At 16.3% G+C, this 20,959-nt stretch overlaps 4 protein-coding genes across 4 annotated transcripts, besides 45 other annotated features; 2 read left to right on the top strand and 2 right to left on the bottom strand. All coding sequences in view use genetic code 6, as the record gives it.

Moving 5' to 3' along the window:
- IMG5_206854 (hypothetical protein) lies at window positions 1–2,229 on the bottom strand (the record flags this gene model as incomplete). Its single annotated transcript, XM_004037132.1, has 5 exons — window positions 1–139; window positions 202–966; window positions 1,088–1,683; window positions 1,809–1,952; window positions 1,999–2,229. 5 exons carry the CDS (start codon window positions 2,227–2,229, stop codon window positions 1–3), a joined length of 1,875 nt encoding a protein of 624 aa, XP_004037180.1.
- Window positions 160–200: a microsatellite.
- Window positions 974–1,048: a microsatellite.
- Window positions 975–1,048: a microsatellite.
- Window positions 977–1,084: a microsatellite.
- Window positions 991–1,086: a microsatellite.
- Window positions 1,013–1,084: a microsatellite.
- Window positions 1,445–1,506: a microsatellite.
- Window positions 1,475–1,510: a microsatellite.
- Window positions 1,496–1,542: a microsatellite.
- Window positions 1,706–1,796: a microsatellite.
- Window positions 1,757–1,797: a microsatellite.
- Window positions 1,960–1,992: a microsatellite.
- A 25-nt stretch (window positions 2,230–2,254) lies between the features above and the next one.
- Window positions 2,255–2,315: a microsatellite.
- Window positions 2,276–2,318: a microsatellite.
- Window positions 2,319–2,372: 54 nt separating this feature from the next.
- Window positions 2,373–2,441: a microsatellite.
- A 23-nt stretch (window positions 2,442–2,464) lies between these two features.
- Window positions 2,465–2,504: a microsatellite.
- Window positions 2,505–3,128: 624 nt separating this feature from the next.
- Window positions 3,129–3,184: a microsatellite.
- An 819-nt stretch (window positions 3,185–4,003) lies between these two features.
- Window positions 4,004–4,068: a microsatellite.
- A 240-nt stretch (window positions 4,069–4,308) lies between these two features.
- Window positions 4,309–4,363: a microsatellite.
- A 184-nt stretch (window positions 4,364–4,547) lies between these two features.
- Window positions 4,548–4,607: a microsatellite.
- Window positions 4,555–4,607: a microsatellite.
- Window positions 4,608–4,724: 117 nt separating this feature from the next.
- Window positions 4,725–4,774: a microsatellite.
- A 597-nt stretch (window positions 4,775–5,371) lies between these two features.
- Window positions 5,372–5,429: a microsatellite.
- Window positions 5,374–5,427: a microsatellite.
- Window positions 5,394–5,430: a microsatellite.
- Window positions 5,402–5,500: a microsatellite.
- A 2,066-nt stretch (window positions 5,501–7,566) lies between these two features.
- Window positions 7,567–7,600: a microsatellite.
- Window positions 7,601–8,266: 666 nt separating this feature from the next.
- Window positions 8,267–8,297: a microsatellite.
- Window positions 8,298–9,042: 745 nt separating this feature from the next.
- Window positions 9,043–9,149: a microsatellite.
- A 1,288-nt stretch (window positions 9,150–10,437) lies between these two features.
- Window positions 10,438–10,472: a microsatellite.
- Window positions 10,443–10,485: a microsatellite.
- Window positions 10,486–10,630: 145 nt separating this feature from the next.
- Window positions 10,631–10,693: a microsatellite.
- Window positions 10,640–10,693: a microsatellite.
- A 451-nt stretch (window positions 10,694–11,144) lies between these two features.
- Window positions 11,145–12,200, top strand: IMG5_206853 (hypothetical protein; the record flags this gene model as incomplete). The annotated part of the gene is made up of 4 exons (XM_004037131.1): window positions 11,145–11,357; window positions 11,399–11,543; window positions 11,594–11,753; window positions 11,819–12,200. 4 exons carry the CDS (start codon window positions 11,145–11,147, stop codon window positions 12,198–12,200), a joined length of 900 nt encoding a protein of 299 aa, XP_004037179.1.
- Window positions 11,209–11,260: a microsatellite.
- An 817-nt stretch (window positions 12,201–13,017) lies between the features above and the next one.
- Window positions 13,018–13,077: a microsatellite.
- Window positions 13,078–13,336: 259 nt separating this feature from the next.
- Window positions 13,337–13,373: a microsatellite.
- Window positions 13,374–13,970: 597 nt separating this feature from the next.
- Window positions 13,971–14,021: a microsatellite.
- Window positions 14,022–15,450: 1,429 nt separating this feature from the next.
- On the top strand, window positions 15,451–19,352 carry IMG5_206852 (hypothetical protein; the record flags this gene model as incomplete). Its single annotated transcript, XM_004037130.1, has 11 exons — window positions 15,451–15,685; window positions 15,743–16,022; window positions 16,125–16,388; window positions 16,449–16,802; window positions 16,890–17,160; window positions 17,311–17,749; window positions 17,853–18,001; window positions 18,134–18,885; window positions 18,932–19,025; window positions 19,102–19,118; window positions 19,298–19,352. 11 exons carry the CDS (start codon window positions 15,451–15,453, stop codon window positions 19,350–19,352), a joined length of 2,910 nt encoding a protein of 969 aa, XP_004037178.1.
- Window positions 15,709–15,736: a microsatellite.
- Window positions 16,032–16,095: a microsatellite.
- Window positions 16,810–16,857: a microsatellite.
- Window positions 17,162–17,209: a microsatellite.
- Window positions 18,006–18,044: a microsatellite.
- Window positions 18,022–18,069: a microsatellite.
- Window positions 18,063–18,128: a microsatellite.
- A 25-nt stretch (window positions 19,353–19,377) lies between the features above and the next one.
- Window positions 19,378–19,420: a microsatellite.
- A 23-nt stretch (window positions 19,421–19,443) lies between these two features.
- Window positions 19,444–20,576, bottom strand: IMG5_206851 (hypothetical protein; the record flags this gene model as incomplete). The annotated part of the gene is made up of 1 exon (XM_004037129.1): window positions 19,444–20,576. A coding segment is annotated over one exon (1,050 nt), but the record flags the coding sequence as incomplete, so codon positions are not given.
- Window positions 20,577–20,959: the final 383 nt, after the last annotated feature.

The following is a 20,959-nucleotide window of genomic DNA, read 5'->3' as shown; positions in this document are numbered from 1 at the left end:
TCATTATTAATAAGTAATTTCATCTAAAAAAGCTTCAAAATCATCCTACTTAATCTCAATAATTGAACTCTCAAAATCATCTTAATTAAATTCCAATTTTAACTCAGAAGCTGCCTTTTAAAACTTAAATGCAAAAGTACTAAAGTAAAAAAATAATGCATATATATACAATTATATATATATATATATATAAATATATACTTTTTTTATTAGAGATAACTGCCTATAACCCCAACTATAGTAAAAGTATTATTTTAAGTATTTTTCATACAAAGTACTATCGGTTTAATTTTTTTGACTTTTTCTTTATAAATATCCATTAGAAAAACTGCTAATTTTTACAAAGAATAAGGGTGTTGAAAATACACATTTTATGTATTTGTATCATTATTTAATTTAACAAATCTAAAATCACTACAAGATGTTATTAAGTCTCTTTCTATTGTAAATTTAGCCTCATTTACTAGTGCTTTTTAGAATAAAATAGCCTGTTCAATTCCTTTCATTATCATTTTACAGCATCCTGTTTATAGTGCTTCATAGGCCCACCAAAAATTACTAATTCTACCTACTAAAGTTTCATTTTAGAGTTACTATTTTTCCTCAAAAATCTATAAAAGTACTTACTTAGGGCATTCTAATATAGCTGTTAGGCTATATACATAATCAATGGCTGATATTTGAGTCTTTTCATCTATCTATCTTACAAAAGAACTAAAAAGTACATTATAAAGTTTAAATTTATTAGCCTCTTTATGTATATTTTCCTTTAATTTCTCCTTGTATTAAGTTTACATAAATTTAAACTATTAATTAGCCTCTTCTAAAGGTATACCTAACATTGCGATAAATTTCTTTAAATTTCTTTCCCCATTTTCAGTCCATATACCTAATTTCGATGCAAAATAACTAGAATAATACATACTTTAGTATAAATTCCAGCTTCTAAGGCAAATAAATCTATATCTAAACAAAAATATAAAATATAAAATATAAAATATAAAATATAAAAATATATAAATATAAAATATAAAATAATATAAATATATATATATATTATATATATATATTTATATATATATATTACTCATTAGATGGTTCAATAAATCCTATCTATTTAATATCTTTTTAATCTGTATTTAAGATGTTTACTTTTTCGATTTCAATCATTAAGAATTAACACATATCATCGTATTATTCTTAAGTGATTTTATTATGTATAAGCATGTCAGTAGCTCCTAAAATAGCACACCATAAAAATTCATTATTTTCTTTATTTAATTATTAACTCATAGAATACATTAACATACTTGTTGATTTTCCATAGAAAAATCCTTCGTAATAATTTTCCATTTTTCTTTATTAGTCAAGTTTAAGTTTTTTTTAAGATTTATTTTTATATTTTAATTTATTTTTTCTTTTCTTTTTTCTTATATCTTTATTTTCTTCTTCCTCTTCATCATCGTCATCATATTCTTAATCTTCTTCTTCATCTTCATCTTCTTCTTCAATTTCTTCGTCATCCTCAACTTCAATTTCTTCTTAGGATTCTTCAATTTAAGAATCTTCACTATCATATTAACTATTATTTTATTAATCATAACTATTTTCTAAAATCTCTTTGTCATTTTTATTTTTAGGACAATTTTCTTAATTTTAAGTGCCATCTTCAATAACAATAATCTAAAAATATATATAAAAAAATTAAATATATATTTTTATAGAAATATAAATATATAAAGAATTATTTAAATATATATATATATCTATAAATATATAATTATATAAATATATAAAAAAAAAATTACATTGCTTTTATCTATCAAATTATGATGATGTATAGGTCTGTGATTATCAAATACATATGCTTTTATATTAGTTTTGTTCTTTACAAAATCATTTTCTGTTAAATCCATTAGTCCTCCACAATTCAAAAACAATAAGCTTTGAATCTAATCTTTTTATATTTTTTTTTCTTTTATATTTTTTTTTTATTACATTGATGTTTTATTAACATTCTTCTAATGAACTTTATAATTAAGAATAGCCGGATACAGGATATATTTTATATGTAATTAAATCTTATTTTAATAAACCTGTTAATATTCTTAGAGCACCCAATGAATCGACATCAAAAGATACAAATATAGCCACTGTTACTTAACCATTTATAGCTGATTTCTATATTTTCTCATAACAATATGTTATTTGTATTTAATCTATAAGCATTTTCTTTATTTTTTTTATTAATATATTATTTATTTTTATATTTTTTTATTTATATTTTAAATATTTTTGTTTAATATTTTATTTTTAATTAAAACCCGCGAAAACATGCATTTTTTATATTGTCTTTTAAAAATATACATTTAATTTTTAAAAAATAATGTAAATGACTATTTTTAATATAAAATAAGTAAATATATATTTTTATAAAATAAAATTAGTATTATTTTTCAAAAACATATATAATTAATATATATATATATATATACATATATATAAAATAATAATCATTTTAAATTTTCAATAATAATTAAAGCAGATATATATTTATTAATATTATCCTATTATTATTATAAATCTAATGTTTCTAATTCATTCATTATATTCAAAAGTTTATTTACATATTTTATAAAAATCGTATTATTAATAAGAACATTTTCAAAAATATATTATTTAATATTTAACCAGTTTGTTGATATTTATTCATAATTATTAATATTATTTTTATTTTCTAATTAAGATATTAAAAATAAATTTTATTTTCCTGCCCAAAATACAAATTATTCTTAATTCATTTATTTTTAATAAGATTATTTATAAAAATCATTTAAAATATATTATTATTAACTTTAAATATTAAATATTTTAATTAAAAAAAGCAAAAAATTCTCATTTATAATTTTACTACTATTATTATTATCATTAAAAAAGATCTAAAAAATATTAAGTATTATTTAAAATAACTCTAAATTTTTTCTTTAAAAACTTAAATTAAATTTAATAAAACATCATATATATTATTTATATCATTATTTAAAAAAAGATTTTCCATATTTTCCAAATTAAAAGAATTCTATTTAAATATTAACTTAATATTCTCCTCAAAATTATCTTTATTTAAAAAAGCCTTTTCTATTTAAAAATATAAAGTTTCTTCTTTTAAAAGAATAAAGCTTTCACAAAAAAACTTAAATATAATTGCATTTAAATCTTCGAAATAAATTAATATTAAAACTTAAATTTATTTGTATTCCTTTTCATTCAAAATACACTATTCTAAAATTTAATAAACCTTATCCTCAACCACATTTTTTAAACCAAATTTATTCTAAAAATGTTCATAAATTTATAAATACAAAGGCTTGTAAATATTTTGATTATTTTTGAGAACCTTTATATTTTCCGTAATTATAGAATTCATCATTTTATTAATTTAAGACATATATTTTGCCGAATTTTTCTTTTATATTATATTCATTTTATTTTTTAGTAAGGTATTTCTAATTTCTAAAGCACAATTTTATTATTACGCATTGTTTTTTTCTGGCTATTATTATATTTTAAATGAATAAATTTGTCTTTAATTCTATATATTTTAAATATTAAACGAATAATCCCCTTAACTTAAATTTTTTTTTTTACTTTTTTATTATTATTAACTTTTCTTTTCTGAATTAAATTTTGTATTTTAAATAAAACCTTAACAATAACTCACTTATAGACCTGTTTTGTTTTCCATAATAAGAATTTTATTTTATTTAATAATCTCTTTTTTAAAAAGAAGTTTGGCTTAATTGCTATGTCTTAAAATTTTGTTAAAAGTCAAGTTTTCGTGTTAGTTCTAATATTATTTTTTCCAATTCAATTATTTACATTTATTGTATTTTTATTTGGTTTTCTTTTGCATTTAATTCATTTCTATAATTATTTTATTTTTTAGGACTTTAACTTTAAATAATAGTCTATATATTTGGTTTGTTAGTACTTTTTTCAAATGTATTTAATGTACCTATTCTATTTTATATTTAATTATCATTTTTATTATTATTTTAACTATCTTTTGTGTCAATAATAGATTAATGTTCTAGTTTTTAAAAAGACTTAATTATCTATTTTTAATCGTATTATTGTTAAGTTATTAAAAAAGAATTTTAAAAAAAATCTGTTTATGAATTAAATTGAATTATTTTTTGTTTACTTTAATTTACTTATTCTTAATCACTATTTATGTAACTGATTTTTACATTTTCAATCTATTGAAGAGAGTTGTTTTGTTATTATTAGTTAGTATTGTCTTCTTACATTTATTATTATTTTTATTGTATTTTATCTTATTTTTACTTTATTTATTATATTTCATTTATATCACATTATTTGTTTTCTTAAATTATATTTGGAATTTTATTTTACTAAATGTTATTTTATTTATTATTTTCTTTTACGACTAAGCTTTTTAATTATTAAATATTTATTTTTGTGTTCAGTTGCTTTTTTTAAATTTATTATTAAGAAATTTTATTTGATAGTTATTATTTTTAAAGTTAATTATTATTTACATTTTAATTATTTTATTTTATCAAATTTGTAATTAATTTTATTTTTTAAGGAGTTTATTAGCTTTTTTCAGTTTATATATTTGATTATCTATTCTACTAAACAAAATTAATTTATTATTAACTTTAAGATAATTATAAGCTTTAATTTACAGCTGTAAGATCATTATTATTATTATTATTATTATTATTATTATTATTATTATTATTATTATAATTTTAATTCTATTATTTATTTAAAAAATTTATTTTTGTTTTTTAATTTTATAATTTTTCTTTTATATTATTGTTTGATATTAGATAACTATTTAAACTTTAGTATTAGCTATCTTTTTGTTTCTCAATATCATCTAATTTTATATCATTTAATTAATTTAAACTATAATTTTTTGTTTAATAATTTAAATCAATATTTTGTTTGTATTCTTATAATATTTTTTATTCTTATTATTTAAAATTAATTTATAATAATTAATTTTATGATTATATTTCTTCATAAAAATTTTAAAAATTATTAGTTTGACAGCTATTATTAATTACAATTATTTCTGTTTGTATTTCTTTGTCAAATTAAATATTTTCAGTTTAATTTTCCTTATTATCTTATTAAAGTTCAGTTTAAATATAATTATCTTCAAAATGAATTCTGTCTGTCTACATTTAACTATCTTTCAACTAAAATAAATCAAAAGTATCAACACAAACATCATTTGAAAATAAACATTATTCAGTACCAGTAGAAGAAACATCATCCTAATTATCACTTAATAATTTATGAGATTATTTATCAATTATATATTAATATACGAGCTAAAATATAAATAAAAATAAAAAATATAAAAATATATAATAATATATATAATATATATATTTTTTACTTATATTATATACATATTTTATATAATATTTAAATATAATAATTATATGAATTATATATATATTTTAATACATTATCAATTTATTATTATTATTCTAATAAAAATCTATTATTCTATTAAAATGATATTTTTTTTTAATATAATTAATTTTTAATTTTCCTATTTTCCCATATATCTAAAAACTCTTTTTCTTTTATTTTTAATGCACTTTTCCAATCTATATCTTTAAATTTCATAATATTATGTATATTTTACATAATTTAATAATTATATTATTATTAAATTTCTTCTATTTAACTTTTTAAAATTTTGTTTTATTTTTCAACTTTTTTTCCTTATTTTTTTAAAAACCGATTTTTTATTTTTAATTATGAAATACTTTCTTCTAAAATTTTATTTTTTTCATTATTTTATTTTATAATTCTAATATCATCATCAATTTCTTTTTAATATTTTTTATGAAGTTCCCCTATTTCACAAAGGAAATTTTTTTCCATTTAGTTTTATTTTTTATATAGATTAATGAATATATTCTCACTTAGTGTAATTTAGTTATTCCATATACACTCAATAATAGTTGCCCTTTCTTTACATTCTAAAGCTGTTTATTTAATTATTTCACATAAGCAAGTTGTAAAAACATTCTAATAATAATCGAACATATCAACTATATTGAAATTTTAATTAGTAATAAGTTCCTATAATTTTTCTTCTAACCATTTTTATATATTAATTACTTACTATCTTTTAGCACTCGTTTATACTGAATATGAAAATTATTTCATTGCTCTTTATAATTTTTCTTCTTTTTACATGTTTGGAATGACATTTTCTGATATATGAACACTTTCGAATTTTTTGGGCATTTTTTCTTTATTTAAAATAATTCCTTCAAATATTGGACTATTTTTATGGAAAGTATTTTTTAGTTTTAAATTGAAATTTTCGCTATTATATTTTTATTTTTCTACATTTTAAAACAGATCTTTATTATAATAATTATTAACATTATTATTTACTTATTTAGATGAAGTTCTAAAATTATATTCACTTAACATTTAAGGTTCATTTATTTTAAATATTTAATTTTTAACAGAAGAAGGCTATATTCAGTTATTTTCAATGTTTGTTGATTTTTTCTTTTATGATAATGAGAAATTTATATTTAATTAACGCAATTTCGTATTTATTAATTAATCACTTTCATTTTTAATTCGATCAGAATTTTATAAATTGCTTATTTTTGTTACTTGTGAAGCATTTTCTATTTTTAAATTCATTTCTTTCTTTTTTTTTTCACCCACCCAAAAAAAAAAAAAAAGAAAAATTATAATAATATTTTTATAAACAAATTAACGTTTTTTTTTTGTTTTGTTTTTTGAGTTATATAATTTTTATTTTTAAATATATAAATATTAATGATTTATGAATATTAGTATATTTTTATATATATTGATTTTTTTATCATTATTATATATATTGATTATTTCATAATTTTTCGATTTCTTCTAATAATAATTATTATAATTCCTAGTTTTTTTAATTTTGCCATTAATTTTTCTATAAATCATAAATAAAACGCTAAGGTCCACTTAATAAAAAAATAAATTATTTATATATATGTAACATTATTAATTAATTATATATATATATATAAACTTAAATATAATATTACTTTAGATAATTTCACATTTTAAAATATTTTTTTTATAAATAGAAAGAAAAAATAAGATACCTTAATGGTGAAGAATACCAAATTTAATGATTTGGTTTTTATCTATTTATTACAAATATTTTATTTTGCTATGCTGTTACTTTTAAAACTCCATCACTAATTTCTACATCTGTAATTTTTTTATTTTAAGATTCTTCCATTGCATTTCCTAATTCCTTATATTATAAAAAAATAATAGTAAAAACTTTGCAAGCGTTATTATTTCATTTTTAAATTTCAAAAAAAATAAAAAAAAACAAATACATGTAGAAAATCGGAACAATATTTCTAAAATTATTTAGATGTTAATCCATTTATTATTTCTTAATTTGATTTACAAAAATAATATTTTATTTAAAATTTAAAAATATATTTTAATAAATTCATTTTGTTATTATTTTTAGTTTATTTATTAATATAGATATATATATATATATATATATATATATTTTACAAAAGATATTATAATTTATTTATTATATATTCATTCTATATATTTTTAAAAACTTCGAAAATTCCATTTTATTCTAATTATATTCGATATTTATCAATATTTTCTTCATTTATCATATATATAATTTTATCAATTATTTATTTTTAATAATATATATCATTATCTAATAATATGTTATAAAATAAACTCAAAATATTTAACTAAATCAACTATTAATGAATACGAAAATCTCCTTTTTAAATAAAATTAAATAATATATCAATAGCTTTCGAATTCTAATATTAAAAAGCTATTTTTATAATTTCCTATACAATCTAAGGATAATGCTAAAAAATAACTAAACCATCTAAATAAAATATAATTTAAAGTACTTCTTTTTAATATTAAAATATATATTTATCACATATTTAATAATAGTTTTCATTATAAAAAAATTAAGAATTCAATGAAAAGTTCTTTATTATTTTTTTAATACATTTAAATGCATATATAACTATAATTTTTTATGAATCATTAATTAAATTAATTATTTTTATTTCAATTAGTTGATTTAGATTGATTAAAAATTTCTTTTTTTAAAAAATTTTGAGACAAATTAATATTATTTATTCAGAAATATTATTGTTAAGAAAAATTTTATTTATAATTTAAAAAATAATACTTTATTTTGAAATTATATTTTGAAATTTATTACTTAAAATATTCTTTATTAAAATACAAATATTTTATATCAATTTAAAATTTTAGCTTTCTTCTAATGTTATTTCTTATATTTTTTCTAAAAAATCTAAATCTAATATTTATTAATTTATTATACTACTTTTTTTATTTATTTATGATAAAAATTCCACTATAAATTCAATTATAGTTTTTTTATGTTTTTATTTTAAAATATTATCTAAACAAATTAAAAGTTAGCCATATATAATCTAATCAATATATTCTTCTTTATATAAAAAAATTATAAATTAAATTAAAGTTATTTATTCTTTTTCTTCCAATTAAATATTTTATAATTTTTCTATTGTTATTTTAAGCCAATCTGATTCGTTTTTTATTTAATTTATATCAATAAACGATTAAATATATTATTTTTTAAAAAATTAAATATCTTTATATGATTATTCTGTATCTTTATCTTGATTTTCATATTATAAGCGTTTATTATTTAATATTTATTTCGTTTTCTTTTTTCTTATTTTTTATTGCATGCATTTTTTTCTTTAGTTTATGAATTATTCGAAAGTATTCATTTATTTTTAAAATACATAAAAAAAATTTTAATTTTTTTTTACAGGCAAAATATAAATTATTAAAAATTCAAAAAAAAAAAAATGAAAATATTTAAATTAAAAAAAATAAATTAGAAAAATAATTTTTTATATAAAATTTGATAAATATATATTTTTTTTTTATTTATTTTAATTATATTAGATAATATATTATATCTATATAAAAATATTTTTATATATATATATATATATATATATATATATTTATATATATTTATATATATATGTTATAATTTATATATATATTTATATTAGATTTCCATTTTATTGATTAATAATAATAAAATTTAATAAAAAATAATAAATTAAACAATTACAAATATATTATATATATATAAAAATAAAAGGTTATGTATAAAGAAAAAATTAATTAATTTTTTGAATATCAAATAAACCTCATATAATAAACATAAATAAGATAAACTTAATAATCCCTTATTTAAAAGCATTATAGTAGAAATAATTAATAAAACAAAAAAAACATTAAAGTATAAGAAATATATATTAATAATAACTTATATTAATAGAATAGTTTTATTTCATAAAAAATTTAATAATAAAAAAATATTAAATAGCCTACTTAAGATAATTTAATTTAAAAGAGAAAAAGTGCCTGTCTATAGTAATTTTTATTGAATAAATGCTAGTCTAATAACTGCAATTCAACGAACAAATAAATTTAAACTTAATAAACAGATTTTAAATAAAAAATTTATCCTAAAAGTAAATCTTAAATAAATAATGTTTCTTAAACTAATATGAACAAATAAGAAATTTAAACTAAATAAAATAATATTTGTAATATTTTTTTTTCATTTAAAAATAAAATAAAAAAAATTTAACAATTTTTTTATATTTTTTAGAAAATGAAGTAAATCAATATAAAGAATATCAAAAATAATCAAAAATATAAAATTTAAATGAAAAAAAAAGTAAAAATTAGTATTAAATTAACAACTTCTTCCTTTAAACAAGTCTTATGCCTCTTAAGAAAAAAAATAAAGTACCAATAACTCATTTAAATTTTTAAAAACATAAAATAATAATTTAAATTAATAATCATCTAAAAGAATACAATAATGTATGAATAATTCAACAAGATTTTTAAAAGAAAATAAACCGTGTTTTTTTGAAATTCCTTAAATAAAAAATAAAGTAAGTAATAATAAATTTAATGACTTAAAAGATGAATTTAATAAATTTATTGAAAAAAATCCAGATTTTTTATAATATGCTATGAAGGAATATTTAAAACAATATGAAAAAAAAAAAAAATAGTTAATATGGATAATTAAATTGAGTAATCTAATGAAGAACAATAAGAACAAACTTAGAATAAATAAAATAGTATGGATTTAGAAAAAAAATAAAATAATGATTATAAGGAATAATATACAAATAATTCTAATCAAAACTAAATATTAAATAAAGAGATTAATAAATAAACTTTTTAAATAATAGAAGATAAATAAAAATGATTTGTTAAAAAACATATAAAATATTTATAAAATAAAAAATAATTATTTAATAAAATATTATGATATGTATATATATATATAAATATATATATATATACACATATTTATATTTTTATTTAATATATAAAATAAAATTATTTAATATTTAAATTTATTTTAAAATTTAAATAATAATACTATAATCTTATTAATAAATTTAATCAAAATGATTTTTTATATATTGTTCGATTATAATTCCGTAATAGACTATTCTTTAATTATTAATTTAAAATATTTATTTTTATAAATTTTTAATTTATAGAATATTTTATTTTATAATTAAATAAAAAATAAAATTTTTCTTATTATTCTAAATATAAGCAAATTTGAACACATTAAAAAAATATTATATATATATTTTCTATATATAAAATATATTTAGTTTCTTTATAAATAAAAATCTGTTTTAATAATTTATTTATTATAACTAAATTATAGAATTTTTTAGTTTAGTTTTTTTAGTTTTTATAAATAAAATTAATAAGAATATAACATTTTGAATAAATTTTGTTGTCCTATATTTATTTTCTTTTATAAAAAAAACTTAATTTTAATATAATATGATGTATTTTTCATTATTATATCAAAAAATAAAAATAAAAAATTATATTTTTATTTTATCCGCCATTATTTTTTAAAAAAAAAAATAAACTAATTTTTTATAATTAATTATCAATATAAAATTTTCATTTATATTTATATAATCTTTTAAAAAAAATCAAATAATAGAATGGCTAAACAAAAACAAATCAATAAAAAAGGAAAAAAAGATTAAAAAAATAAAAAAGAAACTTAAAATGAATATGAAAAAGATGAATAAAAAAAACAATAAAAAAATGAAGAAAACACTAATGAAAATCAACAAATAGACGATTTATAAACTTAAAAAATAACATTATATAATTTACTTGATGTCCCAAAAACAGCATCTATTGAAGAAATTGTAAAAAAATAAAAATCTATTTATTAAAACAAAAAATATAGAAAAAAGCTTATAAATAATTAGCCTTGAAAATTCATCCTGATAAAAATAAAGATGATCCTACAGCTAAAGAAAAATTTTAAAAAATTGTTGAAGCATATAATATTTTATCAGATCCAAATAAGAAAAAAGAATATGATGAAACAGGTAATTTTTATTTTACTTTAAATTTAAAAATATATATAAATATAAAAAAGGATCATATGGAGATGATTTTAATTAATAAGCTTTTGAATCTGCTTATTCTTTTTATAGAAGTATATATAAAAAAGTTGAAAAAAAAGATATTGATGATTTTGCTACAAAATATAGAAATTCAGATATGGAAGAAGAAGATTTAATTAACTTTTATAATGAGTATTTTTTTTTTATTTATTTTTTTTAATAATAAATAAAAAAAAAAAATTAAATTTTTTATTTAGAAATAAAGGAAATATTAATAGTATATTAGAGTGTATTCCTTTAAGTAGAAATGAAGATATAGATCGATTTATTAAAAAATATGAATAATTAATAAAAGACGGAAAAATAAAGAATTTAAAAGCTTTTTCTACAAGTTAGAAACAAATTAGTTTATTAGATGAAAATGAAGAAGAGGGATTTTAAGAAGCAAATGATGATCTTAAAGAATTAACTATGTAAATTTTAAGTAAGAAATAAAATTAAATGAGCTTTTTGGATATGATTGAATAAAAATATTCGTAGAAATAAAATAAAAAAACGAAAAAATAAAACGTTGAGAACAATGAACAGGAGAATTAAAATGGTAATAAAGTTCAATAAAAGAAGCTTAAAAAAAAATGATTTTTTTAGTTTATAAAAATAATAATATATTATGTCTAAATTTTTTATATTAATATTATTTTTTTTGGTTTTTATTTTTAATATATATATAAATTAATTTTTTTTTTTTTTTCCACAATTATATAAAATATTAATTTAATAAAAAATAAATAAATTATATTATATACTATATATAATTTTTAAATAAATAATAACAAAGAAATACATATGACAGATACTGATTTTTATAAAGAAGGTTCTATTTAATCTTCTTTGAGAAATTTACGTAAAAACGATAAGTTAGCAGTAAAAATTAACAAAAAATCAAGTAGTTGTTTTAGTTATAAAAGCTTTAAAAAAAATCTTTTAAATAATAAAATGAATTCAATATGCGATTAAATTTCTAAAATATAATAAATAGTCTAATAATTTTAAGATTCTAATTAAATAAATTAATAGTAATTTATAAAAATAATTGAATAAATTGCAATCAATAAAGATTTGAACTTTATTAAATAGTTTTGGGAAATACTTTCTATTAATTATTAGTTTGAAAATCTACCGAAAGAATTTTTAATTAATTTTTTTGAAATTTTAAAAGATTAGTTATTAAATAAAATCAATAATGAAAAAGTTATTAAGAAATTAAAAAATCTAATTAATGATTATTATAAAAGGTATAAATAAAATAGAAATAAATAAATTATTTTTTTTAATATAAAAAAATAGTTTAAATGATAGTCAAAATCAAATATAAGAAATACCAGAAAATACTTTAAAATAATTATTAAAAAAAATAAATTAAATGAAATAATAATAAAGTGAACAGACATATATATAATAATTATAAAATTAAATATAAACATAATAATAATAAAATTCTAAATAAATTTAATAAAAAGAAATAAATAAAGAAAAAACATAATAGGACGAATAACTATAAGAAAATATAGAAAAATAACAAAAAAATAAAACATAAATAGAAGAAGTTAAATAATATATAACAAATGAAATAAATATAGAAGAATGCTAAAAAAATGACAAATTTTAAAAACTTAACGTAGATGTAGAAAATTTCAAATTGCTTTTAGAAAAATTAAATTATTAAACAATAAAAAGTGCTGATAATTATAAAAATAGAAATAATAATAATCATTTAAATTAAAAATTATAATAAATTAAAAATTCGTAATATTATAAATAAAAACCTCCTCTTATGAAAAAATCTAAAGATAAAAATGAATTAGAATTTTTAAAAAATAAACTCAATTGTACTTTTAGACCTAATATTTCGATTACTTAAAGATATAATTAAAATGTTTTAAATAAATAAGATTCTGATTTTGTAAGAAGGCTTTATGATAGATCTTTTGTTTAAAAAAAATAAGAAGTTCATAATTAGTTTTTGGAAGAATAGGAGTTAAAATAAATAAATCAATGTACTTTTAGACCATAATTAAATGATAATTATAACCATGTTTAGAGCGTTGTTGTTTAAGAAATAGAATAATATAATAAATATATTTCTTTTTGTAAAAGTTTTACTATGAATTAATAATAGTAGAGTGAAAATAGATATAAAATAATGTATAAGTTAAAAAATTTTTCTTCACATTTAAATAGTGATTAATAAATAATTTGAAAATTTAATTTTATAAAAATAAAAATATATTATTAAATAAAAAATAAAGAAAAATGAATATATTTATTAATATATAATTTTTTATTTATTTAATTAAAAATTTTATATATATAATATTTAATAATATATTACATTTTTAAAATTTAAAATAATTTATATTTTATATCATATCTTAATTTTTATTTATAATCATTTTTTAAAATATATAAATAAATAGCAGATTCTTATAATATACTTTTAAATATAATAATATTAGTAACTATAAATCTTATATAACCATATAAATGTTAGAAGTTTTTTTATTTATTTATAATTTTTTTAAAAAAAGATAAAACAAAAATTTATTAAAAATATAATTAGATAACTTATTATATTTGATATATAAAAAAAATATTTTTATATATATAAGTAACTAGATAAATAATTAATTTTCTATAACATTATTATTATTATTAATGATTACAAAAAACAAAAGAGCTAAAAAAAAATTATATATTAATTTATTTTAAATCATATTTATTATGTATAATTTTATATTTTTCAATATTTTAAATTGATTATTATTTTATATATTATAAAATTAAAATTAAAAATATAAAATAAAATTATCCTTTGTTAAAATTTTCAAATATTTTAGTTTTTTTAATAATAACAATTTTATTTTGTTTTGCTTTAATTTTTTTTTTTTATAATTATTTTTAATATTGAGAAAATTTTTATAGTCTTTTTAATTTGTTTCTTTTAAATATGATATTAAAATTACTATTTTGATTAATTTTATTTTTCGATTAATAATTTAAAATCATATAATTATTTTAAATTATTTATTTATTATATATTAATATTTTTTAAAAAAATAATATATGATTATATATATTCTATTAAGATATTTTTAAATAGTAGATATTTAATTTATCTTCTTTATATCATATAAATTATTAGAAACATATTCATATTAGATATAATAATATGATTATATTTAAAAATTGTTTGAATTAAAAAAAATAAAAAAATTATATGAATATTTTACTTTATTAAATTTTAAATAATTATATTGTTTGAAATAAATTAATTCAAAATTAAATATAATTAAATTTTTATTTTTTTATTTTTAAAGTAATATATATATATATAAATATTTATATATAATTAAAATAAAAAAATGGAAAAAAGTGAAAAAATCCTTCAATTATAAATTTAATCTAAATTATAAGGATTTGGATATGGTTTTTTTTTTAAATAAAATTCCAAATAAACAATTTATATTAAAATAATAACAAAAAATAAAGACTATTAATACAAAAACGTTTTACAAATTGATAAAAACTGTAAATAATTCTTCTAAAATGATACTTCTAAATATATATTAAAAGATCGAACAATAACTACTGGAAGACCTGATTTTAACCTTCCAGATAATACTATATAAACAAATAAATACACTTATTTTAATTTTTACCAAAAAACATATTTGAATAATTTAGTAAATTAGCTAATCTGTATTTTTTAGATTTAAAAAAAAAAATAATAAAAAAATATTTTTTCTTAAACAAAAAAATAAAAAAGTTTATAGGAATAATATAAACTATTCCTTAATTAACATTATCTAATGGAGTTCCTGCAATTTTCATGCCTTTAGCATTTATATTCTTTATTACAGCTATAAAGGACTTTTTTGAAGATTATAAAAAAATAAGATCAGATAGAGATGAAAATAATTAAAAAGTAAATGTTTTTGACAATATAAGCTAGACTTTTAAATAAATTTGTTGTAAATAATTACATCCAGGTCATATTATTAAAGTTTATAAAGATCAATATTTTCCTTCTGATTTAATATTAATTTTTAGCTCAGAATTAACAGGTTAATTTTTTTTTTAAAAAAAAATATATATATATATATATATATATATATTAATAGGTTATTGTTATGTAGAGACCAAAAATATAGACGGGGAAACAAATTTAAAGCTAAAATTAGCAGATAAGAAAATTAAAAAACACATTCCTTCAGAAGATTTTTTAAATAAAGAACATCTTATAGTAAACTATGAAAAACCAAACTCTATTATATATAGATTTAGTGGAAATATACTAGCAAAAAATGGAGATGAGATACCCTTAGGGGCCCAAAACTTAGTATTAAGGGGCTCTAGTTTAAAAAATATAGATTATGTAATAGGTCTAGTAGCATATACAGGGTAATAGCAATATATATATATATATATATATATATATATATATATATATATATATATATATATATATATATATTTTTATTTTCTTAAAAAAATATAAAAAAGACACAATTGTAAAATCATGTGTAATGTTATGAAAGCTAATTTGAAAAAAAGCAAACTCGAATTAAAAACTACGAATTTTATTTTTCAAATTTTCTTTATTTAGATTAGTATATGTATTATTTGTTCCATAACTTATATTATATGGTATCATTTAAATGAAAATAAACTAGGATATTTACATATATAAAAAAACGAAATTTAATTCGAAGATAATAATTTTTTAAATTTTTTTTTAAGATTTGGAAATTGGGTATTAATATGCACGTATATTATTATTATATATATTTATGTATATGTCCTTTTTTTAAATTAAATAAAATATAGGAACATTATTCCTTCAAGTCTTTTAGTCACTATTGAAATGGTAAAATTTATTCAAGGAATTAATATTTCAAATGATAAAAATGCAGATTATCCTTTAGTTTATAAATCAAATTTAAATGAAGAATTAGGACAAATTAATTATATATTTTCAGATAAAACAGGGACACTAACAAAAAACATTATGGAATTTAAAAAAATTGTTATTGGTAGTACTGTTTATGGTTAAGAGAATGAATAATTAACAGATGAAGAAGTAAATAGAGAATTTCCTAAAGTAGAGCATGTAAACTTTAGAGATAAAAAATTTATTAATATAGTAAAATAGCCTAACCACCCAGAACATATGCAAATAATGTATTAGATATATATATATATATATATATATATATATATATATATATATATATATTTAATATAATAATTTTTACTTTATAAAAATAGACATATATTATTTATTCTAGCTTAATGTCATACTGTTAATTCTAATATAGATTTATAAGGAAATACTTCATATTCATCTTCTTCACCTGATGAAATTGCAATTGTAAATTTCACGAAATTTGTGGGTGTTTAATTTATGAAAATAGACGAGGATAATAATATTATAATAAAATTTAATAATACTGATTATACTTTTGAACTTCTTCATGTTTTTGAATTTAATTCTGATAGAAAACGTTAATCAATAATCGTTAAAAATCATAAAGGAAAAGTAATATATAAAATATAAAAATATAATATATAAACATTTATAATATAATTAGTATTTCTTATTTTGTAAAGGAGCTGATTATATAATTACAAATAGAAGAAGTTATTAATCTGACGAAGGTTAAATTTTTGAATTAAACGAAAATTAAAGGCTTTTGGTTTAAAAGGATTGAGGACTTTAATGTTTGCGTAAAAATAAATAAACGAAAATGAATATATATAATGGAAATAATAACTTGATTCTGTTTAATAAAATAGTTAGAACGTATTATATGATGTTTTTATACTTTACGATTAATTAGAAAGGGATTTGAATATATTAGGGGCTGTTGCAATTGAAGATAAGCTTTAAGATGATGTTCCGGAGATTATTACGTCTTTTAAAAATGTTGGAATTTAAGTTTGGATATTGACAGGAGATAAAATAGAGATTGCTATAAATGTAGCTTATTCTTGTAATTTATTAGATAATTACTTAAAGAAAATTATCATTGATTTAGATGAAGAAAATGAACTTTAGAATTTTTTACTTGAATAATTAAAAATTTTAGAAAATGAAAATAATTAAAATTCATAGGAAGAATATGAATGTGATTCTATTATAAAGTAAAATTAATCTAAAATAATACATAAAAAAAATGCACTTATTATTTCAGGTTATTCCTTAAATCATATAACTAAACCACATATTAGAAATTTAGTTAATTATTATATATATGCAAATATTATATGTTTTAATTTAAAAAAAGTTACTAAAAATTATAAAATATTGTAAATGTGTATTATGCTGTAGAGTATCTCCTATATAAAAATAATAAGTAGTAAATATAATAAGATAAAATGTAAAAAAATGGATAAATATATATAAAAATATATAAATATATAAAATAAGAAAAATATAAAATATATATATTTATACATATATAATATATATATATATATATATATATATATATATATATTTATATAATAAGGATTCATTATCTACAACTTTAGCTATTGGCGACGGTGCAAATGATGTCAATATGATTACTGCCGCACATTTAGGTGTAGGTATTATAGGAATAGAAGGATAATAAGCATCTAGAGCTGCTGATTATTCTATAAAAGAATTTCGTCATTTACGTAGCTTATTATTTTATCATGGGAGAGAATGTTATAGGAGAAATTCTGATTTAATAAATTATATGTTTTTTAAGAATATACTATTAATAATGCCTTAATTTTGGTATGGATTGACTAATTATTTGAGCGGATAGACTTTATATGATTCTATTTTATATTAATTTTATAATATTATTTTTACTTCTTTACCTATTATAGTCTACGCGACATGCGATTAGGAATATTCTGAGAGGGAATTATTATCGAATGAAAAAAAGAACTATTATTAACAAGGAATTAACAATGAACTTTTTAATTCCAAAATTTTCTGGAAAAGTTTTATTTCAGCGACTATTCAAGGCGGAATCATTACAATGATATCACTATTTGCTTTTGAAATTAATTTCGTAAACGAAGAAGGACGATAATAACATTTTTGGGCTACTGGAATTATGGTATTTGGACTTAATATTATTGTTTCTAATATAAGAGTTATTATTATTACTAATGAGTATAGTTTTTGGTTTTTTATATGTATTATTGGATCGATTTTGTCGTTTTTTTTTGCCTTGTTAGTTACTAATTAAATTATTTATTCTGATGTTTATTTTTCTTTTTATTAGTAAATATTCATTTGTATATATATTTAATTATATATGTATATTTAGGGTTTTTTCAAGCTTTAATTTCTATGCAGGATATTTTTTGGCTATTTGTGCAACTTCTTTATTTGATTTAGGAATATTTTTGTACTCAAGTAGGGTAAATTTTTTTGTTTGTATATATATGCATTTTATTATATATATTTTTTTATTATTCTAATTAATTAATTTTAAAGAATGGAGTTATTAATATGTACAAAATTAAAAAGAAAATAAATAAAATGAACTAGACAACGAATATTTAAAAAGTCATTTATCATAATAAGGAAGAAAAACAAAGGCTTAAATAAATATAAAAAATTAATAAATATCAGGATTTATTATTAATAAATTTAAATTTTAAATAAACTCTAATTAAATAATTGATAAAAGTGACAGTTCAAACAAAACAGGACTTCTATCTAGTCCTCTTGACAAAAAAACATGAACAAGAAAAATTAAAACAATAATATAAATATATATTAATAAAATAATATTATAAAAATAAAAAATATTTGAAACAAAAATCTTATTTTATATAAATTACTGAAAAATTAAATTAAATAATAATAACAAAAAAGACATAAGACAAAAATACATACAAATTAAACCAAAAAATAATCAACTATAACTCTTAAAAGAATTAAAAGAATAATTCAAATACGAAATCCCTTATTCCCATCTATTTTTAAGTTTCGGTACATTATAAGCTTCTCTCCCAACTGCCTAATCTATACTAACTCCATCTGGTACATTTAAAACATAATCCGGTCCTGGTTACATAAACATTGCAAAACTATTCCTCGAGACACCACTATTAATACTTTTAGATCCTCTAACAACACAATGAGGTGTAGCTTCAAGAAATCCTCCTGTAATAATTTATGCAGTTTCCCCAATTTAGAAAGCTAGGCAATCAGCCGGGATTTAAATTCTTTGTATTTCCGTAAATCTGTTTTTGGCATACAATCCACCTTCAGGATCACTAAAATCTTCAACTATATTACCCTATGAGTCCGTATATATAGCACCACATAAACCAGTTAAAGCTGCATGGTCATTATGCCAGCCACACCAGTCGTCATCAATATTTTTTTATTTATTACTAGCAAAATAATGAAGTAGTCTAGCCAATGGTTATTGTCCGTTTTTTACTATATCTTCCAAAGTGCCTATTTTGTAATTTGCTTATACACTATTTACATATTTATCGATATGATGAGACAATAAAGATCCTGTTTCTACTATTATTTTTCCCATATTCTTAAATACAGTTTCCAATTCCGGAATAGTATCTTTAGGCCATACATTAGGGCCATAAAAGGCACCGTTTTTTTTTTATTATTCAGTTAATTCTATAGGAATATCTCTTAAAGGATTAGCGTAAAAGCTACCTTTTTAAAAATCGTATTACCCTTTAAATTATTCTACACCATGACTCCAACCTATAGCGTGCATATATTCAGGTTTTGTTAATTCTTTAAGTTTTTCTTAGGGAAGGTGAGCTAGTTTATGGGCTAATGGGAGTAATTTTAAACGGGCTTAAGGGTAACCTGGGACGTTCTTTATTAAACATAAGCCTACTCCTTCAGGACCGAAGGCTTCGATAATTTTAGAGTTAAGGTTTAGGGATTGGTCTGAAATTTCGGAAAAGTCGAAAACTATTACTTGGGCATTTTTTTTTTATGTTTATGTTGAGCTCATTTATTTTATTTATATATTTTAATTTTTTTTATTTAATTAATTATTGTTTAAAAAAGAAGATTTTTTTTTTTTAATAAAATAAGATAAATTTAAGTTAAGTATAAAAGTTAAGTATTTTTTATTTTTCTTTAAGATTAAGTAATAATTAATAAAATTTAATTTTGTGAATATACCAACATAAATAATAATAAATAAATATTATTCAAAAACATATAACTATAAGATTATAAATAAAATGTGAATAAATTTGAATATTATATAAATAAAAAAATAGCTTATAAGTTAAATTATTGTTTTATGTTAGATTTTAATAAAAAAAAATAATTAAGAATAAAGAATAATATTAAAAAT

Source organism: Ichthyophthirius multifiliis (assembly GCF_000220395.1).
Source record: "Ichthyophthirius multifiliis unplaced genomic scaffold scaff_1120509250264, whole genome shotgun sequence".
Classification (NCBI taxonomy): Eukaryota; Ciliophora; class Oligohymenophorea; order Hymenostomatida; genus Ichthyophthirius; species Ichthyophthirius multifiliis.
Note: the sequence above shows the minus strand (reverse complement) of the source record. Positions and strands in the feature narration are given on the sequence as shown.